The sequence below is a fragment of the Python bivittatus genome, unplaced genomic scaffold (genome assembly GCF_059951505.1).
Source record: "Python bivittatus isolate LINGU-HERP-01145 unplaced genomic scaffold, Pbiv_v1 ctg000480_np1212, whole genome shotgun sequence".
NCBI classification, from domain to species: domain Eukaryota; kingdom Metazoa; phylum Chordata; class Lepidosauria; order Squamata; family Pythonidae; genus Python; species Python bivittatus.
The window spans coordinates 66,646,028-66,666,182 of record NW_028277075.1 but is presented as its reverse complement, the minus strand read 5'-3'; the positions used below and the strand labels follow the sequence as shown (position 1 = coordinate 66,666,182).

Genomic DNA, 20,155 nt, shown 5'->3' with positions numbered 1-20,155 from the left:
GACGGAAAAGACCAGAAGGCAAGCTGAGAGGCATTTTTTCCCCAATGGCTGATTCTCTTGCAGCCCTGCATCTCAAGTGCCCGAGTGATCCTTTCATGCCTGTTGCTGCAGAATAACATTCTCACCAACCTGCCAACAGAAGTTCATTGGACAGTGGCAGGGCTGGAATCACAAAGCAGACAGGCAGCCTTTTCTGGGTTCCCAGGATATGTTAAATATTTGATTTAAGCAAGTATGGTGTAGTCATGGCATAGTCCAGGCATGAGCCACCTTTAGTGTTCAGGGCCCACAATATTTACAGGGGAGATGAGGGCTGTAGTAGGTTGGTGATTGATGACCCTTCCAACTTTACAACTTTCATAAATGGGACCAGGATTTTCTGAAAAGGGGTCTTCCCCAGATTATTGGGGCAGGGAAGTGTTCCCCTCCCTCTTTAAAAAAAAAAAAAGACTAATTTAGACTGCACCATGGTTTTTCTGTTTCTTACTTAAAATGGTTGGAAAAACCATACCACCGATTTTCAGCTATTGTGCCTGAAAATCTGGAGGCATAATTAGATTAATTATTAATAATTATTAATTATTAGATTAATAATTGAAGTCTGCTGTCTTACATTAAGAATGATTAACCTAGGCGTGATTGAAGTTTTGAATGGGACTAAAGCACAAATCTGGTTCCAATCTCGGGTGACTGGTCATTTGTATATGTGCACATGGCACATTCACAGCACATTCACAGCTACCTGCGTGCGGGTTCTAAGATCTGTCTTTCGTCCTGTTACAGGGACAGGCAACAAAACCTGTCCTTGCTATTGATTAAACTCTGTAGAGCATCTGCAGAAAATGGCAGGCTGCATGCAGGGAAAAAACAAGAGGGGAACGGTTGTTGAAGCAAGTTTGATCTCGCCACGAAGCGCTGCTTTGTAAACAGAATCTATGTTATACGGTTACAGCCATGCTCTACTTCATAACCTTACATGGCAAAAGACAGGCCATATTGCAAGAACAGAAGGGGGGGGGTCATCCCTCAGAGGTGGAATTATGAAACTCTATGTTAGCTTCATTTATAAACATCATGAAGTTATGGTGCTCAGCCCAGTGTGTTCATTGTACTATTTTTGGTAGTGTCTTTTGTAGCTGTCTGCAAGAAGCCACATTCAGCCCTACCTGCCAGGATGGTGTGAGGGTACCTGAAGTGTTTTGCTAATTCTGAGGTTTCCTGCTTGAATAGGGCCACACACAGCTAAGGGGGTTATATGCACACTGCAGATCATCAGAAGAAAAAAGAATTAGGAAACTTGGCTCAGCATTCGTATGCTAGTGATATAAAAGGAAATGGATCCTTATAGTAATTTTCAGCTAAGGTGGATGAAATTGGCAGTAATGTTTTTCTTCTTAAAAACAGCCAATTTACGATCCATTTTGATGGAAACTCATAGCCTGTAATCCCAAATCAAGTAAATATTTTGACGACCCCAACAGTAGTGATTTCTAAGTAAGTATAAATAGAATTGACCTGTAAGCATAATGCAATCTGTTTTTAGTTTATCACATTGTTATCTTTTCACACAGATTTTGGATAAGGTGTCATCTGTCATATTTTTCTTTAGAAATTCATGTCTGATTTTGCCCACTGGGCCCTTGGGAGAACTGTAACAAGTTGCCAGAAAAAGGAAAGAGAAATTATTGTTTTAAAAAATGCTGTATTAGCAATATGTGATTAATACATAAATTAGGTTTATTAGAACAGAGAGGTTGGCATTCCCCCCAACTAATTTAAGAATGGCAGAAAAACCGCAATTAAAAATGAACACATGCTTTCTGTCTTCCTCCTGAAATGGAGCCAAAACATGTTAGAGAATTCTGGCCTGGATGTGAATAAGAGCTTAGTTTTCAATTCCAGAACTTAGTCCTAGAATATTTGCTATAATACAATGTTCGTCTCTTGATCATATACCCACAGCCTATGATCGTATACTCTATCCCAAAGTGTCTAGAAAACCGAGCCTCATAATTACGTCTCTGGTTATTTTAGCTGGATGACAGGATCTAGCAGGCAGGAAGGCTGGACCCAAATCTGTCCAGGAACTTTTTTGTTTAGCCATAAATCCTGCTTTTTATTAGGGGAGGAAGCCCCATCAATTTTGTCAGATAAAAGCTTCTCCTTCCTGTTCTAGATTTTGAAACTAGCATGGCCTTTTTGTAACCAGTGTCTTTTAAGAGGCTTGCAGGCAAAAGGCAGAAGTGCAGCTGAGAAAAAGACTGGCTATTCTGCACAGAGAGAAATAATGAGGGGGAAATTTTGCTGTAGCGGATTGCTGATCTATGTGTGCATGGATCTGCCTAAACAAAAATCTGTGAGTAAGGCAGACCAGTTGCCTGATAAAAGCTGGAGTATCAGAAATCAGACTTGGCAACAGTACAAAAATGATTTTCCACAGCTTTTTTCTGGATTTTTAAAACTTTCTATTAGCTTACACCTCTGGGGTTTCCCGGTGGTCTCCCATCCAAATACTAAACAGGTCCAATCCTGCTTAGCTTCTTCAAAATCATCCAAGGCCAGCTAAGTTTTGTCATCTGCTTAAATGTTATAGTTCAAGAGCATCAACCCTTGGGTGAGATACTATCCAAGGCTGATTAATTTTCACTAGCTCAGGCATGCGCACCTTCCATCAGTTCATGAGTCAAACCAAGATTTGTGCAGCATGCTGAAAACTGCACTCCCAAAAAGGGAGGAATCATCCATTTGGGGGAAATTTTCAGGTGTTAGAAGGTATCCAAAGAATGCTTTAAGAACCAGCAAATTTAAGGCATGTATTTTGTCTCTTAATTCCTCTAACTCCCCCTCACAAAAAAGGAGGAAGGGAGAAAGACTGAAACTTTTGATCTCACTCATTTTGCAGAGGTCTAGGAACTACGTAAGAGATGTTGGGCTACATTTATTTATTTATTATTTATTTATACATAGACTTATCCCCACTCATCTCCCCACAATGGGAGACTCTGGGCGGTTTACATCAAGTTAAAACAATAAATACATAATTAAAATTTATAAAAAGACGAATTTAGCTCTGTATCACTGGCTTAGTGACTTGCCAATAGCACAATTTCAAGCTTGCCCTGAATTAATTGGGGTACTCATTGGCTGTTTGCCAGCACAATCTCTTGAATTAGCAATTATCACATTGTACTCCTTCTGAATAGGTATGAAAGAAACTTGGGGGTCTCCTACCTTGAGGCAAAGGGAATACTCCAAATCAGTCCTGTTAGTTCCTTCACAATTGTCTATTCAGTCTTCAGTTGAAAAATGCTTTGGTCCCACTGATTTATATGGAGTTTCTTGATGGGACAGTTCTTTGGAAATAGCTTGACATTTTCTCTCGTAATTTATTTTTTCCACTGCACAGCAATTTGCCTACATTCAGTGGATTTCCATCTTTTGGAGCATCTGGGTCCCATGCAAAGGAAGGAAGGACTTGAATGTTTCTTGTGTGGTTGGAGGCAAGAATCAGCATATTGGAATGACAGAGAAAGTATACATGAATGATAAATTCATCCAGCAAGAAGCAGGACTGTTTTGTTCCAGATTGCTTTACTTAGTTAAAACATACAGGATATCTTTCAAGTTATCTGAGATCTAAGTCAAATGAATATTTTATATTACAATAAAGGCAATTAAAATATTCTGTTGGAGCACACTACCAGATAAGGTTGCCTATTTTTTCTTTAACCTTGGTCAATGACAAGTAGAAATTTGACCTATAAAGGATTTTATCCATCCCTGTATTTGTGTGCCAGAAGTTGCACCTGATAAATTTGTCCTTGCCACACAGCTGTTAAAGGCATAAAAAAGGCAAATTCCCAGATTTTATCTGCCTGAGCTCTTCATGCTTTACACCAAATGTCCCTTCACCTATAAATATGCAACTCTGTGTTTGTCACAGCAGGTGGCAACCCCTAGTAACCGTTGGCTGATCTTGAAAACAGCTAAACAGGGTTGGACCTGATTAGTACTTGGTGATTATCACATAATTCCAAGGGTGGATACTGGACTGGGAAATTGTAAAAATCCCAGAAAAAAGTGGCAAACCACCATTGCACAGAAAATACATAGTTATTACCAAGAGTTAAGCATGAGTTGTTGCAATATTACATGCGTACACACATTTATAAGTCAAAGGCTCTGGTATTGGGTTGCCATATACGTGTAAGAGATTGTGGGGAGGCTGGGCAAGGAATGAAACAGCCATAGAAAATGGAAAGAGAGTGGGCAAATCACTTGACAGTTTATCTCATAAACAGCAAGTTAGCCCAGGTGGAGTGAAGTCTGGGAAGAAGCTTTTCAAAGTATTCAGAGAGCTCCACCTTAATGAACTCATTATAAATGAGGCTGGGAAATTCCTATCACACATTCCAAGATTCTGTATTTATATCCCCCAGCAAATTTGCTGAAAGCTCTGTTGGCCTTGCTCCCTTGATTTTGCCCAGCTGCCTGGGACTTAACAATATGAAGGCTTATGGCATAATGTGCTTGCCTTTATGATGCCACAAGACTGTTGTCTTTCTTGAAAATTCAGTAACTCGATCTTCTTGAGATGATGATGTATGTCATTAATTGCAGTTATTGGTAACCACCACAAAAACAAGCAGCTGTGGGAGATCTGGCAAGCAGACATGCAAACCATAATTGATGAGCCAGCCTCTTATGCTCCCTAACCAACTGTGGTTTATTCAATAAATCATGGCTAAACAAACCGGAAAAGCACGGTACGTACTCCCAATCCTTCATCTAAATTGGATAATTGCAGCAGGACCAAGTAACGCGTCTCCCGGACCTGCCGCCCTCCAAAGGAGTTAAATTATAAGCTCCGTAGTCACGGCTGTAGTCCCTGCCGTCCCAGACTCTGGAAGTCATCAGGTTCGGGCAGAATCTGCGTTTCGATCAGTTCGTGGGTGCGCTCGAACCGAAGAGTTTCCGGGAGCGCCCCAGAGCCTCGCATCCTCTCGAGGGCAGCAGCGGCAGCAGCAATCCCCCTTCGTGAGGAAACCACGCGCCCCCAGCAATCTCATTTCTAAAACCCCGAAGCGGCGACGGACGGCGCAGCCCGTGCCAGCTTCCCTTCTGCTTGCCGTCGCGACCGAGTTAAAGGGTCAGCTGGAGGGGGGCTGCAGCGGCGCTCGCCCGACGTTTCCCCCTTTCTGGGCACCGCAGCCTCTCCCTCGTGCGAGGGGCGGGGTCGACGGCCCCAGAAGTGGGTTACGCGATCCCAGGAGGAGCAGACGGCGCGGCCCGGCCCCTCCTGGGCGGAGCTCCACGCCCCCTCCTCACACAGCCGTCGACGCCCCAGCGCTGAGTGGCGCGAGCTGGAGCCCGGGCGGTGCATGGGGTTCCCGGTGGCAGCAGGCGGCGGCAGCGGCGGCAGCATCGTCTCAAGTGTCCTGCGCCCCGTCGAGCGCCGGCCTCGCCATGAGTTTCCCGCGGCCCCTGCGCAGAGCAGTCAGCTTGACCCCAGCGCGGACTCTGAGGCTGGTGGTGCTGGGACAGGGCGCCGTGGGCAAAACAGGTACCAGCTTCTTCCCATCCTTTTCTTCGGGGCGGGGAAGTCTTGAGCGGCCGTGCCGTTTCCCTGTTCAGATCCCGACGCCTCCCTCCCAAAAGTCAGGCAGTCCGCCTCTGCGCTCCAGGTCGAGGCGCGAGCGGCCGGTGTCCTGCAGCTCTGTCCCCCCGCGGAGAAATCGCAGTCGCGTGTCCTGTCAGGAGCTGCCCTGCCGAGGCATATTTCACGCTTCCTGAGGGCAGCGGCTAGCAGGCCCTTCCTTCCCACCGCCAGTTTCTCCGCAGCCTTGCAGACCGAAAACTTCATACCGAGAATGTCCGAGGATCAGTTGGTATCCCCGGGGGTGGTTCAGTTTGGAAGTCAGCAAGGAAGAGGAAGCGCTGACCCCCTCGGGCACAGGCAGCAGGGAACCGGCCGCGCGTGGGAGAGCAGGGAATATGCGCTTGATCCAACTCAGAAACTCAGGCGGTGCTGCGACATCATTGCTGTACTGTATGCAGTTGTAGAGGGCGAACCCTCAGATCTCCAGCTGTAGTACTGGAGTTGCCTTCCAGAAAAAAAAATACATCTATTTTTCCGTTGTATAGCAAGGGGCCACCTCTATTTTTTTTCTCTGTTCTTTCTTTGTTTTACTCAATTTCTCAGAGTCCACAAGCATTCATTAATTTACCAAGGGATTAGCATAGGATCTCTTTAATATTTAATGTCTGTGCTGAGATTCGGAAAGAGTCTGGTCGCACCTATTGAGATTAACAGTTTTAGTTAAGGCCTGAGCTTTTGTGCAGTGCCTATATCTGTGCTGAAATATCCTGAGAATACCCTTCCCTTTTGGTTGGGAAAGTCAGATGTTCGGTATGGAATCAGAGCAGTGACTGCTTTCTCCAGCGTTCTGGATCAAAAGCACAGCAACAAGGAGTTACCTGAACAAAACACGGGGTGTGGGCCAGAGTGATTTATGGGTTGCCTTTGAATAGGTGTGGCTTTGTCATTCCTGTTTCGTTTACTTTTATTAATAGGTCTTAATCCTGCTGTTCCTCCATGAATCTTAGGGTACGGTTTATTCTAAGGCTTGCTTTTATTTTTTTGCAACAGTGCTGCTAATTAGGGTATTCAAAATTCAGTAAGTTTTACGTGTGTGGCAAGAACTTCAACCCAAATCTCCCAGGCTGAGATCAAAGAGCATGTGAGCTGCTGATGCTGGTTCTTGTTTTACATTTGTCATATTGAGGCTTCTGTTCCCAATTATCTTTGTAACTAAGGAGGGATTAAAAGTTAGACCTGCTGCGTACTTGCATTCTCCAGTGACATAGTTTGTCACCAAACTTCTTGCCCAATGTATTTAAATCAATCTTGTTTCTGTTTAAATGCATCTTCAAAGGAAAGAGAAAAAACCCTTCTTTTCAGACTTTTTTTTGGGGGGGGATTAAGCATGGGAAGTCCATTTGGCTCCCTGTCGTTTCCAAAGTATGTCTTTGCATCTAGCCAACTCTTCATCCAAGATATATCCCAATGTCCTTTGGAATTGAAAGAAAATGAAAGATTTGTATAAAAGGGAATAGAGCAGGCTAACAAAAATCAAGGACATGAAAAGCAGGGATGTACAATTTTTTTTAGACTGAAGGCGAACTTTTTTTAGTAGTATGCTCGTGGCCAAACTCAGATAAACATTGTATGGATGACTTTTTTGTTGCTGCTGTCAAAATGCAGATTAGAATTTGAAGTGCAGTCAAACCAAGTCCCTGCCTTCCATCAATTAGAGTATTTATCTAGCAGATTTATAGGCCGCCTATCTCATATACATGACTCTGGGCCGCTCACAATTAAAAAATAAAAAGAGCAATGTTTTTAAGATCAGTAGCATTTTGTTAACACGAGGAAGGCAGATATACAGAGAATCTCAAGGTGTAGTACTGGAGTTGCATTCCAGAAAAAAAAATCACCTCAGGCACTATCATTAACATTTGCTATTTGTACCTCGTGAAACAAGTTTCTTTTCCTTTCTTCCTAGACATGCAAGTCCTTTTACAGTATAGAATTTATCAAAACTCTTAATCCTATCTATCTACACCTACATATTTTCCCTTGGTGAATTTCTCTTTCATCTAGAAATTACATAAATCTATTGCACTGCTATTGCATTTCCTGCGAAATGGCAAAGGAATTTAAGCACATTTCTATGAAGATCAGAGAAAGTTCCATTCAGATTGTCTCATTAAAGAGATACTTTGATGGAGTCTGTTTCTTTGTGTGTGTGTGTGTGTTCATATTTTAGCCCTCAAGCTTCTGAAAGGTAAGCACACTGCCCCACTTCCTTCCTTTGTCTATTACTTTTGCACTGATTCTTGACTCACTTGACCCAAGCTTTAGAGCAAAGGCTTCTAAAAACATTGTTCCGGGGGGTAAATTATGCAGTACTACTTCAACCACCACCTAGTTAATTCCACTTTCCTTCATAATTTACACTAGGTATGATTTCAGAATAAAGTAGATTGACTTCTCAGTCTACTTTGTTTCTGAATTATTCCACTGTTGGTGAGGGAACAGGCATTTACATCAGTGGCTCTTGGCCCTTTTGTTTCTTAGGTCCCACCAATAATACTGTCAAGGATTCTACCAGGATAGAAATGAAAAGCTTACCTTTTTCCAAGAAATATATTTTTATGATAACTAGCATTACGTTACTATATTTATGAATCACAATTTGTAAATGCAGTGATAATGTTAATAATCCTACTGCTGTATCTAAAACTTGAAGTAACAAATGATTTCACTACTAGAAAATATGTGATATTAAATCATAGTGAGAAGCTTTTGGTTGCATTTCATCAACTAGCCTCTCATTTAAAAAAGAACGAAATCTCTGTTTACACCAGAGTGACATATTGCAAAGAACTGTGTCTCAGTCTAAAGATAATCTCCTTACACTCCAAATATAACAGCTACCCAAATTCTTGACGATGCCTCATAGTTGATATCACTTCTCTTTCTTTGATCACCAGCCATTCTCAAGTCCTAACCTCTCTCCAAAAAAGGGGCTGTCAAAAAGTGTGACACACATAAAAAAGAGGGCTCCAAAGTTGTTGCTGCTGTCTTGCCTTTTTTAACCTCACCCCAGGGACACCTCTCAGTCACAAGAGTCGTTCCGTGCAAATATATTGGGGTGTGCCATTCTGGTTCTTCCTGATCTGTGCTGCTTCAGAATGCTTTGATTGGAGATTGTTTGCTCCACTGTTCTTTCTTTGCTCTCCTCTCTCACCTGAGCACAGATTTGGAGCAGAGTGTCGTATCTTAGCTACGGTATTTTTTTATACCTCACAGTAAGCCAGGTTTAAGCTATACTTTCTAAAATAAGCCATATTTGACTGGGCCACATAACATATTAAGCTATAAACCATGATTTACTAGTGTGGTTGGATTTGCATAATAATATTTCACAGCTGCATTTCTTTAAGTGAATATAGGAAACAATATTCTATTCTGAACCATTTGTACTCTTTTGTAAAGATCATAATTATTTGCATCAAGTTGATCAAATTTCAGGAAACAAATAGGAATAGCTCTAGTACTCTATTTTATTTAAGAACTCAGGTACTACTTTTCATTACTACAGAAGATCAGGTATCTTCAACAATATAACAGGGAACTTGATTTGGCAGGAATGGTCATCTGACTTGAGTGGCAAAGTATTCCCATATCCTCTTGTAATTCAACCTAAGTATATACCTTTGAAAAGAAAATTAAGTACACCACCTTCGCTCCTTTTTCTCTCCATCGTTTTTTCCTTGTCTGAGATTTTAACTTGCAAGTTCCTTGGGGGAGGGATTTTAAATTGCAAGCGCCTGGGGATTGGGATCTCTCTTCTTGTACTCTGAAAAATGCCAGGCAGGCTGAGCACTCGTATTCATACAAGAGTTATGATAATGATACTAGGTTTTGATTGGATTGTGATCAAGCCCAGGAGTGAGGGGGTCGCTGACAATCAGGCGGCGGCAGTCCCGGTGCTGTGCCTGTTTGACTCAACCGTCTACCTTGTATGCTTGTTAACTAAGGCAAAATAAAGTCTTGCACATGCATTTTAAAAACCCTTGCTCTGAGAGCAACTTTTACGGTTTCAGCCCACATATTACCGCCCCCATCACTGCACTGAGGACTTGCAATTTACCAGATTTGCCATGGAGGAAATGTGAGTAACGAGGAAAGAGACCCAATTAAATAGGCTTGTTCTATATTTCACTGGTGGCTGTCAGAGGCATTCCAGTGTGCTGCTTTCAGCTGGGGAGGAGGTGAAATAGGATGAAGAAGTATCTTGAAAGGACTTTTGCAGCCTTTTTCACACTTTTACAAAAATTCGTTTTTCTAGTAGAGACTCTGATTGTGTGCTTAGCCACCAGAAATGAAAGAAAGAACCAGCTTTAATTAAGAACATGTAAGTCTTGTGGTCTTAATGTGAGGGAAAAAAACCTTTATCTCTGTCAGTTCCACACCTAAAGTTCTAAGGAGTGGTTCAGGCATGCAAGTTCATGAAGAATCTAGTGCTACAATCACTTCTCATTCCTGGAGAAAGGACTCTATAAGTTCTTCATGGGAAGTTTACCTGCATCATGTCACTTCTTTTTGCTTCTGGTTGTAAATCAACCCTACAATTAGGTAAGGAGACCTCAGGCAGTAGTTACCGGGGGTGGAGGCGTTAATGGCAGTTCCCAGGGTGTTCTTTACCCCACACAACTATTATGTCCTTGGAGGACAGAGCTATGTATACCACACAGCCTGTTTTTCATCCCCTAAATCATGGGTTTCCAAACTTTTTTCAGGCTGCAGAACCTGTTAATTTAAAAAAAAAAAAAATTCCCAGGATCCCTGATCAAGAGGGTTGGGGCTTCTGAATGTCAGCTGACGAACCCTCTCCCTTCTCCTGTACCTAAGTGACTAAGGCAGTGTTGTCCAAACTTGGCCACTTTAAGATGAGTGGACTTCAACTCCCAGAATTCCCCAGCCAGCATGGCTGGCTGGGGAATTCTAGGACTTGAAGTCCACTCATCTTAAAGTGGCCAAGTTTGGACAACACTGGACTAAGGGGTCCATCCCTTGCAAAAAAATTTTCTCCCTTAGTCCCTTGCAAAGAGTTTTGCTTAGAGACTAAGGAAGAAAAGCTCTCTACAAGGGAGTAAGGGAAAAAAAGACATCTCCAGAAACAGGTTTTCCCCTGCTCCCCTTAGTCCTGTGGAACCCATTCAAGTCCTTTTGGAACCCCAGGATTCTGCAGAACCTAGATGAACCCTGCCCCCATCCTAAATTGTCGGTGGCCTCCCCAGCCCTTTGTAACAGCCTCCCACCTGAGATCCAAGGGATCTCTATCCTTTTAGCCTTCTGGAGGGCTGTAAAGATCTGGCTCTTCCCCCAAGCATTGGGCTAGGAATGGGGTTGAGCTGTGAGGATGATTGGTCTGGCACTTGGGGGGAAGGGTACTATGGGGTTTTTTTGTTTTTTTTATGGATTGTTGTGAGCCGCCTAGGGTCATCATACGAGATAGGCAGCCATATAAGTCCAGTAAGTAAGTAAATAATCTTATTGCCTTCAGGAGTGATAGAGCATCCTAAGGTTTTGCCAATGTTGAAATAAGAATTGACTGATTGAACAATTAGCTTAGAGAGGGGGGAGTGGTCAGCCCGACTGTTTCTGATTTTTTATTCAATCTAGCTTTATCCAACCTGGTGTATTGCAATTATATTGGGACCACAACTTTCAGAATTCCATCTTGCAGGGAAAATGGAAAGATGTTTCAACTGGAGGATGCCAGCTTAAAAAAAAAATCTGATTTGATTTCTTTGCTTTTGCATGTGGCATAGAATTATAAAATCACAGAATTGTACAATTGGAAGGGACCAACTGAACTATCCATGAGAGGGAGCTATCTAGCCTCTTCTTAAAAACCTCCAGAAATGGAGAACCCACAACCTCCATAGATAAATTATTCCCCTGTTATACAGATCTTACCATCAGGAAGTTTTTCCTTATACATGTAACTGTATATAATATTCAGTGGAAAGCACTTGGAAGTATATCAGGACAAGCGGAAAATAACTATGAAACAATCCAGATAGAGTTGTTGTGGTAATCCATCACTTTTCCCTTTTTGAGTACAATGCTACCTATCTTAAATGAGATATTTTACTTCATTTGTATCTGTTATGAATCACTCAAAGGAAATATCTTTTGCCATAAAAATGAGAGAAGGGAGACATATATCTTACAGAAGCTGTTGCAGGTACATTAGTTCAGTCCTTCAGGCTTTGCTGTTGTAAGTTCAAAAATATGAGTTCAAGTGTGCACTGAGGGTGGCTCTAGGCTAGTGTTTCTTAAAGTGTGATCCAAGGACCACTGGGGGTCCCACAGGATCCTCTCAGGGGCCTGCAAAATTAAAATTATTCACCAGATATTGAAGATATTTGCAAAAATGTAAAAGGGTGTCGCTCTTCTCATTATTTTTATTTGTTAAAAAATATAGGGCATTTCATGAAAAATAGTTTTATGTTAATATCTAATGGGTTTAATATTGTTATTTTTACATGATTCAATAAATATTCTACCAATGCATCAGTTTTGATTTTTAATATGTAAATATTGACAAATATATTCTGCATAATTTTTAAAAGTAGGAAGGGGTCCTGAGAGCAAAAGGTTTAAGAAACATTGTTCTAGACTAACTCTTCTTTCTCAGACTTAGCTCAAATGCCACCTAGATACAGTAATGGCATGCAATAAGACTGATTTTACCTGGGTGAGATTATTCAGAATTAAACATGAAATAGCTAATGAACTATTGACATGTTTTTGTGTTTCCCAGAGCATGTTTATTAACCTGCTTTTAAAAACACTGTTTTCACTGATCTACTCTTCTGCGTGTTCTTGTGTTAACAGCATTACTAGGATTATTTATTAGAATTTTGCATACTTGGTACCCCACCTTCCTTATGCTGGTCTGTGATGTTAATAAAGAATTGCTTTGATTTGCACGCAAATACCATTCAGGGATGCTATACTAAACATCTTTGGCCAGATTTTTTATTAACCTTGGATTCCTTTTGTGGGCATTTATTCTAGGTTAATAAACTGTTGAAAAAGCGAATTCAAAGTTCAGGTTGATATCTCTACGTGTTGAGGGGTCTCTGTCTCTCCTCACCTCTAACCTCAAGGCAACTGCTTACAATGGAAGGCTTTGCTTTGACAATATTGCTGGCCAAAGATGTTTAGTATAGCATCCCTGAATGGTACTTGCGTGCAAATCAAAGCAGTTCTTTATTATCATCACAGACCAGCATAAGGAAGGTGGGGTACCAAGTATGCAAAATTCTAATAAATAATCCTAGTAATGCTGTTAACACAAGAACACGCAGAAGAGTAGATCAGTGAAAACAGTGTTTTTAAAAGCAGTTAATAAACATGCTCTGGGAGACACAAAAATATATCCTTATCTTACTAAGGGAATCCTCAGATAAAAGTACAGTCCCAATAGTGAGGCAAGATGAGCCCCCACTGATCCAATAAGGTAATAAATGGTTACTACAATTGTCAACAATTTTGATAGATCCCTGTGCAAAGAATATTGTATCTGTGGATGGGGAAATTTCCAAATGCTGTTTTGGAAGCAACACTGGCTTGCAGCATTGTGCTTAAAGGGGTAGTCCTTGATGTTACTAGAGGAGATGGAGGTTGTCTCTCTTTACTCTAGAACAGTGTTCCTGAACCTTGGCATCTTTAAGTTGTCTGGATTTCAGCTGCCAGAATTCCCCAGCCAGCATGCTCTAGAGACATGCTGGTCTGGAGACATGCAGCCAAAGATCTGGTTATCTGTCTAGATCAGTATATGCCATTTATCATCCAGTGCTGATGTACTTGCATGGCTGTTTTACCTTCAGTCCCTTCTTGGTTTCTGGGCTGTTTTCTCCATTTCCCATGCTCCCTTAATAGTTCATTTGTTTCCAACAGCATGTGAGCCTTTCTGTTCCTAGCCCTGTGAGAAGTCTTTACCAACCAATGAATTTTTCCTTGCCTCATAAAAATAGCACTGTTTGTCAATAGTTTATTGTTCACTTCCCCATCCACAAGCAACTAAAGTGATTTGTGATAAATCAGTCTGTGTGTGTGTGTGTGTAAAAGATTTCCAGATGAAACTGGACAAACATGCAGAGGATGTAAATGCAACTACCTTTTATGTGTTGGGTTTTACAGATTCCCTCCGTATTAATTTATTTGTTTCATAAGACATTGCAGAAACAACGCAGTTTCTCTAATGTCAGCCAGTGCAAAGCTTGCGTTTAGAGTGTAGGCTCCTAAAAAATGGTCTGCCACTTCATAGGGTGTCTGCAAACTTAATTCTGAAATCTGGAAGTTAACTTCTTCAGTGCATATTTGGAATGTTTAAAACATATTGAAAAATTAAAAATAATGCCCCAGCTGAAGCCTATATGTGTTCACATCTGTTTTGATTTCAGTGTTTAGGAAGAGGGTCTGTTTATGAGACAAAGTATCTTGTTTTAAAAGATAGCACACAAGCCAGGAATTTTACGGAAATAGGAATGTATTGCATTTGTTTTGAAGGATTGATAAAAGATTGATACTTCTCTTCCGTTGTCTGTACAAACCCTCATTCTCCTTCTCATTGTGCAAATGTATGTTTTGCAGTTTGACTATACAGGAACTGCACTTAGTGAACATTTAGACAAGATGAGGAGAGTAAGTTTCAAAGTGAAGAAAATTTCATACAATGAAAGTACACATTTTGCCAATCATTAATAAGAGTGCCTATGTAAGGTTTTAGTACTGGTTTAATGAATGCCATAAGATCCTGAACCAGTAAATATTCCATATAGGGTAGGTGTACAGAAACCTGGATGATTACTCGATGGTAGCAAAAAGTAAAGTTTTCTGTATCTCTTCAATACTGTCTAAGATACATCTATATTTTTGCAGCCCTGAATCTGGCACCCTAATTGTAAGTAGATCTTTTATGAAAGATGGGTAAGGTCTACCCAGCTGCTGGCTTTTGAGATTGAGTGAAATCCTATGTAAAAAGCTGTTACCGTTGAGTAATTGTAGGTGGGAATCTGACCAAAAAAAGAAATACTGCCTAAGGAACAGATGGGGACTAAAATTGATACTATGGCCAAATGAACTATATGGCATATAGTTGATTTTCCACAATGCCGGGATCTCTAACATTCAATACTGTATTTAAAGAGGATAGGTAGGAATCAGCAGAACATCCTGAGCCACTAAGATAATTTATTGTAGCTCAGTGTTCCAATTACTTCACTGGAGCAAAGCAGCTACTCATTGGGTAAGTTCAACAATTGTATTAAACCATTGTTTATAAATCATGATTTATGATTTAGCATAATCTGTGATCCTCAACTAATTATTGTGGCTTACTGAACAAATCCTGTTTAAAACAAATCAAAGGATGTGTGAAGCAACCATTGAGTTGCTATTATTCAACTATATTAGTGATCATTAAAATGTTCATTAGAGAAAAAGGCCAAAATTGTATTTTCAGTTTCTTTTAATCCTATGCAGAATTCCTAGAAGTAAACCTTACCTAACCTTTGAGTGGGTTCACACATTGCTCAAATGTGGTTTAATTTTATTCATTAATAAACCACAATAAGGGTTTGCATAACACATTAATTCAAAACCAAAAGTTTAGTGTTTTATGTAAAACAGGCCAGTGGGATTAATTTCTGGCTAAACATGTTTGAGATGGGGCAGTAAAAGTCCAGTCCTTCAGTTTGTCTGAATTGTGTCAGGTAGATAGACAAGAGTCTATAGGATAGATATATTTAAATAATCCCCAGTGCAATTGCTGAAAATATAGACAATGTCCTCTCTGTGCAAATTTCACCTAGTTTTGGAGTGGCTAAATCTAGAGAACAATAACTGTTTGTTTCCCATAAAAGGATTGTTTCTTTATTGTGAAAATACTCAAGTTACAGCATAAAATGGGCATATTCAGAATAAAAGCTATATTTTAAAACATCAGTTTTTTTAGTAAGTTGGTCAGCATATTCCACCATAGCCAACTGTAAATCACCAAATGTAATTTTAACCTAAAAATCAGCTGAGAGCCAGTTTGGTGTAGTGGTTTAAGGCACCAGCTAGAAACCAGGAGACTGTGAGGTCTAGTCCGCCTTAGGCACGCAACCAGCTTGGTGGCCTTGGGCCAGTCACTTTCTCTCAGCCCTAGGAAGCAAGCAATGGCAAACCACTTCCAAAATCTTGCCAAGAAAACTGCAGGGACTTGTCCAGGCAGTTACCAGTAGTGAACACTGACTCGAAGGCACCAAAACCATCATCATCATCATCATCATCATCATCATCATCCAACTTCTGCAACTGGGGGCTGCAGAAAATGCCTTTGGAGGCCACGTGCAACTTGTAGGCTATATCCCAGTGCTTTAAGATTATTCTACAAGTTGAGGGATTCTGATAGTTGACCAGTATCTGGAGAGCCTCAGGTTCCTACGCCTTGCTTGTCTAAAACCATTTTGTGATTGACATACGCTCACACACCATTTACCTATGGTAAATGGGAATCCTTTTGATTTTTTGCCCTCTGTGAGGTTTTCCAAGTTCAACAGGAACAAAAATGGGGTGATTGTGCTCAGTCTTGGCATCACCCCATGCCTTTCTGCCCTCAATTTCTTCCTTGTAATGTTTCCTTATGTTGTTTTTCTTGACATTTCTAATCAGTTTAATTGGCTTGTCTTCTTAATATAAACTCATGCACTTTAACTTTGGGAGGTTGCCTAGTTCCCACTGGGAAAGCAAAGCACTTCCCAGAACTCCAGGCTGATTTGTTCTGTGGTCTTGCCCTTTACCAATAAGCCCTTAAAGATGTAGGTAATTACAGGCTGCTACACTTTGTACTTAATAATCTGGTTTTACTTATGTATGGTACAGTGTACCATGTGTTGTCATCTGATATCTATTTCTAGAAACTTCTTCAATTAACTTTGACCTTCATTACCTTTGATTGGTTCTTCCTACTAAACTGGCAAACTATAAGACTGAATATAGAGCAGCAACTCCATAGTGAACATTTTATGCTGATGTAATTGTGTGGGATGGTGACTTGGGGTCTGTTCCTTATTTAATTGCTATCATGGTGTGTAGGTAGATATCTGTGCTCTTCCTTATTTCTGAATTGACTTTCTGAAGCAGCTATTTGTAATTGGCCTTTCCTGTTACCCTGAAGAAGTCTGTATTGTCCTTCAGTGTTTCTTGTAGGAAATGTTCTACCAAAAAATTGTGTGTGTGTGTGTGCTTTATTTATCTCCTCATTATAGTGGCTTGGGGCCCTCATTATTTCTGTCTCCTTGCTTGATTATCCCAGTGACCAGATGGACTTCTGTGGTTCTAGTCAAGATGTAAGGTATTTGAAATAGTCAGCCGTTTGAAGCACTGATTGTACCCTTATTAACTCATAAGGCCTTTCTGTTAGCCATTGAGACCATATCTGCAAGTCCATCTTTAGGGTCTATTAATGGCAGATATAGCAGAAGACCATGTTTGGTAGTGATGCTATAATTTCTGGAATTGCCTGCCAGGGGATGTATATTGGACATGCTTCGAAAATGCTTTGGAAAAAAATGCTTTGCAGACTTATGCAAGCAAAGCATTTCTTGCTAAATCAGCCACATCTTTTTTTCAGACTGTCCTGAAAATTTGAAAAAAGATGCAGCTGCTTTTTAAAAAAAAAATTTTTTTTTTTACAAAATAAAAGCAATACAAATTTTAAAAAAGGAAAGTAAAAGTAAAGTGAAGGGAAAGTGATAAGTAAATAAGTAATAAAGAAAAGAAAAAAGAAAAGAAAAAGAAAGATATGCAGGTAGTCCTTGGTTAATAACCACTCATTCAACAACCATTCGAAGTTACGATGGCACTGAACAAGTGGTGGTTACAACCTGTCCTCAAAGATCCAGCCATCCCAGCATCCCCGCGGTCATGTGATCATGATCTGGGCGCTTGGCAACCAGGTCACAGAACAGTTGCAATGTCCCATGGTCACGTGATTGCGATTAGCAGCCTTCCCTGCCAGCTTCCCACAAGCACAGTCAGTGGAGAAGCTGGCAGGGGAGGTTGCAAGTTGCTCGGGTAAGTCTCCCCCATTTGCACACCCTTCCCCAGCCCTTCTGCATTCGTGCCGTGCTGGCCACCCACACACTTTTGCACACCCTCCCCTAGCCTCGCTGTGCTCACGCCACACCTCCCTGGCCACTCGCGCATCCTCCCCAGCTATTTGCACACACTCCCCAGCCATTCGCACACCCTCATGCACCTCTCCTACCTGGCAGCAGCCACCCCAAGTCCCGCCACGTTCATGCCATGCCTCCCCAGCCACCTGTGCACCCCCTCGCTCCCTCTCTCACAGCAGCCACTTACCTGCCTGCCAGCCTGCTTGCAAGGTGCCTGGGACTTGCAGCTTCCTGCTGGCTTCCCCACTGACTTTGGTTGTTGGAAGCTGGCAGGAAGTTGCAAGGAGGTACTCGCATAACGACTCACGAGCCTCATTTAATGACAGCAACAGGGACTACAGTATTACCATTGCTAAATGATGCAGTCACATAACATCACACTTTATAACCGCATCCCTTAGCAATAAAAATTCCCATCCCAATTGCTGTCATAACTCAAGGACTACCTGTAAAGGAGTGGCTTCTGATCTTCTTTACAGCAGTTATAAATGCATTTATATTTTATCCTCTCTCTCTAAGGTTACATCATGGCTCCATTCTTTCCATATTCTACCCTTTCTAATCATCAAACCCATAAATCACAAGTTCATTTTTTCCCATTTTCAGCAAAAAGTCTGTGAAGGGTTTCCAGTCACTAACAAATGTAGTTGTTGTCTTATAAAAAAAGATGCGGCTGCCTTAATGATTAGGAGAGATGCTGCACTCATGCAAGTTCCAAAGTACTTTTTCCAATCATTTTTAAAAGTGCACAGTCATAATATATATTATAGCACTTTAATTAGAAACAACTTGAAATAAGAACGTTATCTTGGCTATTCCAAAGTATATATGCATATGTGTATGTACAAACACATACATATTTAGTGACACATTGTTAATAGCTTTGGTGTGGTCCTTTAAAATATTGTGTTGGCTTTATATTCTTTAAATGGTTGCATTTGGTTTTGTAATTGTATTTATTGTTTTTATATTTATATTTTATGTTTTAATCATGAGCTATATTGTCATATATATATTGGAAATAAAAATATATTACCTTTGAAATTTATATCATTCGATCCAGATAGCTTTTCTGATAAATTGTGTTCTTTATAAGTTTCTCCATCTATTAAGATTGGCAGATAAAATTATGATAGCTTGTTGTGGGGTAAAATTGGTGAAAGGTTGGACAATGGTTTACACCTTTTCTGTCTCCTGAGAGAAGCCCATCTCAATTCTTATGCTCAGATTTTGAGTATAAATCTTTTAGTTGTGGTTTTTAAAATTCTACTTGCTACTCTTGTGTCTTGATATAGCATATAAAAACACATCTAAAAGAGCATGTTTATAGTTAATCTCCATGGGCTTTCTCATAAGGCAACAAAGCAATCATGTTTATATAAATTGTCTTTGGCAAATGCTAAAGGAAATCTAATGTCAACTTTTTAACTATCTTGGCTTTAAAATTTTAAATGAATCTTGTTTTATAATGTGGAATTTATGGAGTGAAATATGAATTCCAAAATCTCTAAACTAAATGTCATGTATAAAATCCTGCTTTCCCTGTGTCAGCTTGAAAGCCACTGCTGTGAAATGCAATCAAGACACAACATGAGGATGGTAGAGGAATGCCTTTAAACTCTTGGAGAAATGTAATTGCCCCTTCCCTGTGAAAAATTCTAGCTCTTTAGGAATATGTGCTTCCCCAGTAAGACTTAGAGCTAATTGTACTTAGAGTTGTAGGCTTGTATTTATTTGTTTTACGAGGCAGCTAACAAAAATTAAAATATAGAATACAGAATAAAATGCTTAAAAACACATTTAAAATAATTGTAAAATTAATTGATAACTAAAAGAAAGAAAAGGAAATAAGTCTTGCCTGTTCTTTTAAAGATTAGGGGATGGGGGTACTAAATGCAGCTTCCATGGTTGTATGTTTTACAGCCTGGAAATTTAAAAAATACCCTTTCCTGCTTCCTGGATATATGAACCTCTGATGGGGGCATCTTTAGAAGAGCCTCTCCTAGAGATTTTAATGGCTGGACAGGTTCTGTGGTAGAATGTCTAGCAGGTCCTGAGAACCCAAGCGTGGAAATAGGACCATTGCAAAAGAGACATGTCAGCCCAGGGGAGAAGGGTAGTGTGAGAAAGAGTCTCATAGTGACTCCACCTTTATTATGCTAGGCATAAGCTGAGCTGGAGAATGATTCTGACAGGTTTTCATTATTTTGTCACAGTACCCAACTAGCAATAAAGATCTTTCCAATAATCCAAGTGATTCTTGTTTCCTGGGATTACCTACCTCAAAGATTTAGCAACAGTCTTGAAAGTCTCATTGCTCTCCCATCAGAAAAGCATTTGATCCTGT

The 20,155-nt window shown here is 40.6% G+C and overlaps 1 protein-coding gene across 1 annotated transcript in view; it reads left to right on the top strand.

Moving 5' to 3' along the window:
- The first annotated feature begins 5,052 nt into the window (after positions 1 to 5,052).
- Positions 5,053 to 20,155, top strand: part of LOC103058372 (ras-related and estrogen-regulated growth inhibitor-like) — a 39,373-nt gene continuing 24,270 nt past the window's right edge. The window contains exon 1 of the mRNA XM_007427295.4: positions 5,053 to 5,563. Coding sequence (XP_007427357.1) covers positions 5,467 to 5,563 — 97 coding nt within the window. The 5' untranslated portion in view covers positions 5,053 to 5,466. The remainder of the gene's footprint in view (positions 5,564 to 20,155) is intronic.